Source organism: Oncorhynchus mykiss, chromosome 13, assembly GCF_057628025.1.
Source record: "Oncorhynchus mykiss isolate SJ-2025 chromosome 13, ASM5762802v1, whole genome shotgun sequence".
In the NCBI taxonomy this organism is placed as follows: Eukaryota; Metazoa; Chordata; class Actinopteri; order Salmoniformes; family Salmonidae; genus Oncorhynchus; species Oncorhynchus mykiss.
In genome coordinates this window covers 5577154-5586625 of record NC_143034.1, presented here as the reverse complement: position 1 = coordinate 5586625, position 9472 = coordinate 5577154, and the positions used below count along the sequence as shown (strand labels likewise).

Sequence of the window (9472 nt, the reverse complement as noted above, 5' to 3'; positions counted from 1 at the left end):
CCTTCTGTATACAGCCTCCACATTGACTCTGTACCGGTACCCCCTGTATACAGCCTCCACATTGACTCTGTACTGGTACCCCCTGTATATAGCCTCCACATTGACTCTGTACTGGTACCCCCTGTATACAGCCTCCACATTGACTCTGTACTGGTACATCCTGTATAAACACGGTATATTTTTTTATTGTGTAACTTATTTTCTTACCTCTTATTTTTCTTAACTACATTGTTGGTTAAGGGCTTGTCAGTAAGAATTTCACGGTAATGTCTACACCTGTTGTAGCTTTGTATTGTAGCTTTAAGGGAATAGTATGGTCACATCTAGAGAAAAAATTAACAGAGTAAATGTGTATAAACACACTACCTATTCATGGAAGTATTTATTCATCATCTACATATTCATATTACGCTTCTACGTCTGTGTACAGGAAAGTATTAGTTGTAAGACGAAAGAGAAAATATATCAGCTCATTGTTAAATAATTATGACGTTCTTTCCAATACAAAAAGTGTACTAACTGTTTCCAAACTGCGTTACCCACTCCAGCCAGCAGATGCTTCTAGCGTGACGTATAATGGACTGGACCGGACGCTTCTTCATGAACAACAACACTGCTACTCTTTCAACCACCTCCGTAGCTTGGTAGACAAGGTAAAACTGAAAGATTGACGTTTTAGGCCATGTTAACGTACATTAGCTAATCGCAGTGTTTAAAACACATTTCAGTTGACGTTAACTTGAACCTAATTTGCTTGTTCAAGTTGCAAATTGGTTAAAGATTGATACTGAGCCTAGCACTAGGCTATTCGCTAATGCTAACTAGCTAGCTAACATCCCTGACCATGAGCTCATTTAACTACTCATCCCCTGCTGAAGAAGAGGATGTCTGCTGTACGGAGAAAGAAGCTCTGGCGCTGAACATTGTCGTGAAAGACGAAGAGGAGGATATTACAGTGAAAGGAGAGAAAGATGCTCTGCCGCTGAACATTGTCGTGAAAGACGAAGAGGAGGATATTACAGTGAAAGGAGAGAAAGAACATTTCAGAATGGAAGAGGAGGCTGTTATAGGGAAAGAAGAGAAAGCATCCTCTTCCTCTCTAAAAGGTTATATCTCAGTAAAGGTGAAGGAGGAAGACGTTTTGGGAGTGAAAGAGGAGGAGACAGAATATCTCATTAACACCAGTGAGTATTGTCTTAAAAACAGGGGCACAAACTATGCAGTTGTTGAACTAATGTGTGGTTTTTAAGGGGCATTCTACTTAAGTTCTTCACTTCAATGTGATGTTCAGTACTATATAAATTGTTAAAGGGTCAATCTGCCATTGCTACATATATTTTTGGGACTTTTAAATGAGATTTAATTATATATAACAGGCTTTTAAAATGTAATAATGGAGCATAATTTATACTTAAAATATCAAAGGGACACAAAAGGCACCCAATTAATTTAGAGATATTAATGCATCTGTTTGATGTTCTCGTTCAAACAGGAGAGAGACATTACTATCGTGGATCCTCTGGGGAGCCTCAACAACATCCTAATGCTGACGAGACAGAGAAGAGTCTCTCCAGATCAGAACACCAGATGGTACAGCTTGGTCTGGTCTAGCATACAGCTTGCTCTATCTGGGTCTGGGTTTCTGTAAGGCACTTTATGACAACAGTGACATCAGCATCCATAATGATATGTGTCTGTGTCCCCTCTTTATGGTTACCAGGACAATGCTAGCCCTTCCGCCCTCCCGGAGTCCCTCTATCGTGCCTCTCCCGGTAGCACCTTACTACTGGGTATGAAGAGGTTGTCTGTGCTGCTGGTGGACTGCAGGAAAACAACAGGGCTGAGTGGAACTGTGAGAGGAGGAGAAGAGAAGAAAGGATCAGATTTGACACATCAAAGTAAGTGCTGTAGTTTAGTTTGAACAAATAAAATAGATCTGCCCATTGGTATCTGTTCCCAATAGGGCTGTCCCTGACTAAAACAAAAACAACTTTGCACACGCTTGGTATTCTCTCAACCAGCTTAACCTGGAATGCTTTTCCAACAGTCTTGAAGGAGTTCCCACATGCTGGGCACATGTTGGCTACTTTTCCGTCACTCTGCGGTCCAACTCATCCCAAACCATCTCAATTCATCTCAATTTGGGTTGAGGTCAGGTGATTGTGAAGGCCAGGTCATCTGATGCAGCACTCCATCACTCTCCTTCTTGGTCAAATAGAACTTACACAGCCTGGTTGTGGTTGGGTCATTGTCCTGTTGAAAAACAAATGATAGTCCCACTAAGCACAAACCAGATGGGATGGTGTATCGCTGCAGAATGCTGTGATAGCGATGCTGGTTAAGTGTGACTTGAATTCTAAATAAATCACAAACAGTGTCACCAGCAAAGCACCATCACTCATGAATGCTCATCAATGCTTCACGGTGGGAAACACACGTGGAGATCATCCGTTCACCTACTCTGCGTCTCACAGACATGTCGGTTGGAACCGGAAATCTCAAATTTGGACTCATCAGACCAAAGGACAGATTTCCACCGGTCCATTGCTCATGCTTCTTGATTCACACAGTCTCCTCTGAACAGTTGATGTTGAGTTGTGTCTCTTAATTGAACTCTGTAAATCATTTATTTGGGCTGCAATTTCTGAGGCTGGTAAGTAATGAAGTAACTGGGTCTTCCTTTCCTGTGGAGGTCCTCATGAGAGCCAGTTTCATCATAGCAGAGGTAACTCTGGGTCTTCCTTTCCTGTGGAGGTCCTCATGAGAGCCAGTTTCATCGTAGCAGAGGTAACTCTGGGTCTTCCTTTCCTGTGGAGGTCCTCATGAGAGCCAGTTTCATCGTAGCAGAGGTAACTCTGGGTCTTCCTTTCCTGTGGAGGTCCTCATGAGAGCCAGTTTCATCGTAGCAGAGGTAACTCTGGGTCTTCCTTTCCTGTGGAGGTCCTCATGAGAGCCAGTTTCATCGTAGCAGAGGTAACTCTGGGTCTTCCTTTCCTGTGGAGGTCCTCATGAGAGCCAGTTTCATCGTAGCAGAGGTAACTCTGGGTCTTCCTTTCCTGTGGAGGTCCTCATGAGAGCCAGTTTCATCGTAGCAGAGGTAACTCTGGGTCTTCCTTTCCTGTGGAGGTCCTCATGAGAGCCAGTTTCATCGTAGCAGAGGTAACTCTGGGTCTTCCTTTCCTGTGGAGGTCCTCATGAGAGCCAGTTTCATCGTAGCAGAGGTAACTCTGGGTCTTCCTTTCCTGTGGAGGTCCTCATGAGAGCCAGTTTCATCGTAGCAGAGGTAACTCTGGGTCTTCCTTTCCTGTGGAGGTCCTCATGAGAGCCAGTTTCATCATAGCAGAGGTAACTCTGGGTCTTCCTTTCCTGTGGAGGTCCTCATGAGAGCCAGTTTCATCATAGCAGAGGTAACTCTGGGTCTTCCTTTCCTGTGGCGGTCCTCATGAGAGCCAGTTTCATCGTAGCAGAGGTAACTCTGGGTCTTCCTTTCCTGTGGAGGTCCTCATGAGAGCCAGTTTCATCGTAGCAGAGGTAACTCTGGGTCTTCCTTTCCTGTGGAGGTCCTCATGAGAGCCAGTTTCATCGTAGCAGAGGTAACTCTGGGTCTTCCTTTCCTGTGGAGGTCCTCATGAGAGCCAGTTTCATCGTAGCAGAGGTAACTCTGGGTCTTCCTTTCCTGTGGAGGTCCTCATGAGAGCCAGTTTCATCGTAGCAGAGGTAACTCTGGGTCTTCCTTTCCTGTGGAGGTCCTCATGAGAGCCAGTTTCATCATAGCAGAGGTAACTCTGGGTCTTCCTTTCCTGTGGAGGTCCTCATGAGAGCCAGTTTCATCATAGCAGAGGTAACTCTGGGTCTTCCTTTCCTGTGGCGGTCCTCATGAGAGCCAGTTTCATCATAGCAGAGGTAACTCTGGGTCTTCCTTTCCTGTGGAGGTCCTCATGAGAGCCAGTTTCATCATAGCAGAGGTAACTCTGGGTCTTCCTTTCCTGTGGAGGTCCTCATGAGAGCCAGTTTCATCATAGCAGAGGTAACTCTGGGTCTTCCTTTCCTGTGGAGGTCCTCATGAGAGCCAGTTTCATCATAGCAGAGGTAACTCTGGGTCTTCCTTTCCTGTGGATGTCCTCATGAGAGCCAGTTTCATCATAGCAGAGGTAACTCTGGGTCTTCCTTTCCTGTGGAGGTCCTCATGAGAGCCAGTTTCATCGTAGCAGAGGTAACTCTGGGTCTTCCTTTCCTGTGGAGGTCCTCATGAGAGCCAGTTTCATCATAGCAGAGGTAACTCTGGGTCTTCCTTTCCTGTGGAGGTCCTCATGAGAGCCATTTTCATCGTAGCAGAGGTAACTCTGGGTCTTCCTTTCCTGTGGAGGTCCTCATGAGAGCCAGTTTCATCATAGCAGAGGTAACTCTGGGTCTTCCTTTCCTGTGGAGGTCCTCATGAGAGCCAGTTTCATCATAGCAGAGGTAACTCTGGGTCTTCCTTTCCTGTGGCGGTCCTCATGAGAGCCAGTTTCATCATAGCAGAGGTAACTCTGGGTCTTCCTTTCCTGTGGAGGTCCTCATGAGAGCCAGTTTCATCGTAGCAGAGGTAACTCTGGGTCTTCCTTTCCTGTGGAGGTCCTCATGAGAGCCAGTTTCATCATAGCAGAGGTAACTCTGGGTCTTCCTTTCCTGTGGAGGTCCTCATGAGAGCCAGTTTCATCATAGCAGAGGTAACTCTGGGTCTTCCTTTCCTGTGGAGGTCCTCATGAGAGCCAGTTTCATCATAGCAGAGGTAACTCTGGGTCTTCCTTTCCTGTGGAGGTCCTCATGAGAGCCAGTTTCATCATAGCAGAGGTAACTCTGGGTCTTCCTTTCCTGTGGAGGTCCTCATGAGAGCCAGTTTCATCGTAGCAGAGGTAACTCTGGGTCTTCCTTTCCTGTGGAGGTCCTCATGAGAGCCAGTTTCATCATAGCAGAGGTAACTCTGGGTCTTCCTTTCCTGTGGAGGTCCTCATGAGAGCCAGTTTCATCGTAGCAGAGGTAACTCTGGGTCTTCCTTTCCTGTGGAGGTCCTCATGAGAGCCAGTTTCATCATAGCAGAGGTAACTCTGGGTCTTCCTTTCCTGTGGAGGTCCTCATGAGAGCCAGTTTCATCATAGCAGAGGTAACTCTGGGTCTTCCTTTCCTGTGGAGGTCCTCATGAGAGCCAGTTTCATCATAGCAGAGGTAACTCTGGGTCTTCCTTTCCTGTGGAGGTCCTCATGAGAGCCAGTTTCATCATAGCAGAGGTAACTCTGGGTCTTCCTTTCCTGTGGAGGTCCTCATGAGAGCCAGTTTCATCGTAGCTTTTGATGTTTTTTGCGACTGTGCTTAAAGAAACTTTCAATGTTCTTGAAATATTTGGTATTGACTGACCATGTCTTCAAGTAATGATGGGCTGTTTCTTTTTGCTTATTTGAGCCATTTGGACTTGGTCTTTTACCAAATAGGGCTGTCTTCTGTATACCCCTTTAACTTGTCACAACGCAACTGATTGGCTCAAACGCACTAAGAAGGAAAAACACAAATTAATATTTAAACAAGGCACACCTGTTAATTGAAATGCTTTCCAGATGACTACCTCATGAAGCTGGTTGAGAGAATGCCAAGAGTGTGCAAAGCTGTCATCAAGACAAAGGGTGGCTACTTTGAAGAATCTCAAATATAAAATATATTTTGATTTGTTTAACACATGATTCCATTTGTGTTATTTCATAGTTTTGATGTCTTCACTATTATTCTACAATGTAGAAAATAGTTTTAAAAAATAAAGAAACCCTTGAATGAGTAGGTGTGTCCAAATTTTTGACTGGTTCTCTATACACAGTAGGGAGAACAAGTATTTAACACACTGCCGATTTTGCAGGTTTTCCTACTTACAAAGCATGTAGAGGTCTGTAATTTTTATCATAGGTACACTTCAACTGTGAGAGACGGAATCTAAAACAAAAATCCAGAAAATCCCATTGTATGATTTTTAAGTAATTAATTTGCATTTTATTGCATGACATAAGTATTTGATACATCAGAAAAGCACAACTTAATGTTTGGTACAGAAACCTTTGTTTGCAATTACAGAGATCATATGTTTCCTGTAGTTCTTGACCAGGTTTGCACACACTGCAGCAGGGATTTTGGCCCACTCCTCCATACAGACCTTCTCCAGATCCTTCAGGTTTCGAGGCTCTCGCTGGGCAATACGGACTTTCAGCTCGCTCCAACGATTTTCTATTGGGTTCAGGTCTGGAGACTGGCTAGGCCAAGCTAGCTGCTTGCCTATTGTCCTGTAGCCCATCCCAGCCTTTTGCAGGTCTACAATTTTATCCATGATGTCCTTACACCCTCTCTGGTCTTAGCCATTGTGGAGAGGTTGGAGTCTGTGTGATTGAGTGTGTGGACAGGTGTCTTTTATACAGGTAACGAGTTCAAACAGCTGCAGTTAATACAGGTAATGAGTGGAGAACAGGAGGGCTTCTTAAAGAAAAACTAACAGGTCTGTGAGAGACGGAATTCTTACTGGTTGCTAGGTGATCAAATACTGATGTCCTGCAATAAAATGCTAATTAATTACTTAAAAATCATACAATGTGATTTTCTGGATTTTTGTTTTAGATTCCGTCTCTCACAGTTGAAGTGTACCTATGATAAAAATGACAGACCTCTACATGCTTTGTAAGTCTGAAAACCTGCCGATTTTGCAGGCTATCAAATACTTGTTCTCCCCACTGTATGTATATATTGAACAGATATAAAAACAACAATTTCAATGATTTACAGTTCAAATTAGGAAAGTAGTCAACGTAAATACATTTATTAGGCCCTAATCTATGGACTTCACATGACTGGGCAGGGGCGCAGCCATTGGTGGGTCTGTTGGGACGTAAGCCCACCCACTTGGGAGCCATGCCCAGCGAATCAGAATTAGTTTTCTCCACAAAAGGGCTTTGTTACAGAGATAAACACTCCTCAGTTTCATCAGTTGTCCGGGTGGCTGATCTCAGACGATGTGGAGGGCCTTGATCTGCGGTTGTGAGGCCTGTTGGACGGACTTCCAAATTCTCTAAAAAGACATTGGAGGCGGCTGATGGTAGAGAATGCAACATTAAATTCTCTGGTAGCAGCTCCACTGGATATTCCTGCAGTCCCCAATCCATTTGCACACTCCCTCAAAACTTGAGACATCTGTGGCATTGTGTTGTGTGACAACTGTATATTTTAGAGTGGCTTTTTATTGTGCCCAGCACAAGGTACACCTGTGTAATGCTGTTTAATCAGCTTTTTGATATGCTACACCTGTCACGTGGATGGATTATCTTGGCAAAGCAATGTAAACAAATTTACACAAAATTGGAGAGTGGAGGTTTCATTCTGGTCTCTTTTTATATAAACACTGTCTTTGGCAGGAGGAAAACCAAACTTGGAGGAACCAAAGACCTCCACAACATCAAGACAACACCTCTGCTCCCAGATCAAGTTAGGAAGCCTGAAAAGACCTGAGAGGACACACACAGGAGAGAAGCCATACCATTGCGGCCAGTGTGGAAAGAGTTTTAGCCTGTTAGGAAGCCTGAAAGCTCATGAGCGAATACACTCAGGAGAGAAGCCATACCATTGCGGCCAGTGTGGAAATAGTTTTAGCCAGTTAGGAAACATGAAAAGACATGGGAGGATACACACAGGGGAGAAGCCATACCACTGCTCCCATTGCGGAAAGAGTTTTAACCATTTACTTAACATGAAAAGACATGAGAGGATACACACAGGAGTGAAGCCTCACCATTGCTCCCAGTGTGGAAAGAGTTTTATGCAGTTAGGTATCCTCAAAGATCATTTGCGAATACACACAGGGGAGAAGCCTTACTACTGCTCCCATTGTGGAAAGAGTTTTAACCATTTACTTAACATGAAAAGACATGAGAGGATACACACAGGAGTGAAGCCTCACCATTGCTCCCAGTGTGGAAAGAGTTTTATGCAGTTAGGTATCCTCAAAGATCATTTGCGAATACACACAGGGGAGAAGCCTTACTACTGCTCCCATTGTGGAAAGAGTTTTAACCATTTACTTAACATGAAAAGACATGAGAGGATACACACAGGAGTGAAGCCTCACCATTGCTCCCAGTGTGGAAAGAGTTTTATGCAGTTAGGTATCCTCAAAGATCATTTGCGAATACACACAGGGGAGAAGCCTTTCCTTTGCGCTCAGTGTGGAAAGAGTTTTAGCCAGTCAGGAAACCTGAAAGTGCATGAGCGAATTCACACAGGGAAGAAATCTTACCACTGATCCCAGCGTGCAATGCGTTTTTACCCAATTAGGACACCTGAAAGAAGACATGAGACCGCACACGGGGGAGAAGCCTTACAAATGTTCAGACTGGGGGGAAGGCATTTTACTCATCAGTAGCGTAAAAAAAACGTGAGAATCCACACAGGAGAGAATGTTTACTTGTTTATATATAAATATTTCTGGATTTTTGTCTTCTCATTTTGTCTGTCATAGTTGTAGTGTACCTATGATGAAAATTACAGGCCTCTCTCATCTTTTTAAGTGGGAGAACTTGCACAATTGGTGGCTGACTAAATACGTTTTTGCCCCACTAAGTGTATGTAAACTTCCAACTTCAACTGTATGTTATTTTAAATGCTAATCCTTTGCACACGAATGCTCACTCATTCAGGAATAATTGCAGTCAATATATATTTACGCCGTTGTGATCTGTTGGAATCCAGTCCGTCTGCTGGAGAGCTCATCTGAGTCTCTCTCCTTCTGTTTCCCTGAAGTTCAAAGTCTTTCTTGGTTAGAATGGATACCTCAGATTACCATTCAGAAATGTTCTCATAGAATAGATGTTTCGGCGGTTGTCGTCATTCGCATCCCAGGTTTACATCATTTCTAGCTGCCCCCACAGACCTACCAATGCTCTTACTCTGTTGGGATTGATAGTCTCAGAGTTGAACCATTTCCAGCCGTGTAGCCAATGCTCCACGTGGGATGATTTTCTAGTCTTGGTACTCAAATGTGCCACCTCAGCTTACACCGAGGTATGCGTTGTCTAAACTATTCGCAATCACAGCTCATGCTGTGATTGGTTTGCTCAGTCTGAAGAGGATTTTTTTTAGGAGGGGCTTTTATTCGAAACAATAGGATAGGCGGTTCCATGACACCAGATCATGTCTGTGCCCTCGGGGACGGACCAATGACTTAGTTAAACCAATAGGATAGGCGGTTCCATGACACCAGATCATGTCTGTGCCCTCGGGGACGGACCAATGACTTAGTTAAACCAATAGGATAGGCGGTTCCATGACACCAGATCATGTCTGTGCCCTCGGGGACGGACCAATGACTTAGTTAAACCAATAGGATAGGCGGTTCCATGACACCAGATCATGTCTGTGCCCTCGGGGACGGACCAATGACTTAGTTAAACCAATAGGATAGGCGGTTCCA

At 44.4% G+C, this 9472-nt stretch overlaps 1 protein-coding gene across 1 annotated transcript; it reads left to right on the top strand.

Annotated features, from left to right (window-relative positions):
* Positions 1–541: 541 nt before the first annotated feature.
* On the top strand, positions 542–8503 carry LOC118947603 (uncharacterized). Its single transcript, XM_090194908.1, has 4 exons — positions 542–1184; positions 1493–1590; positions 1721–1898; positions 7422–8503. The coding sequence occupies exons 1-4, from the start codon at positions 845–847 to the stop codon at positions 8303–8305; spliced, it is 1500 nt and encodes a 499-aa protein (XP_090051034.1). The 5' UTR covers positions 542–844; the 3' UTR covers positions 8306–8503.
* Positions 8504–9472: the final 969 nt, after the last annotated feature.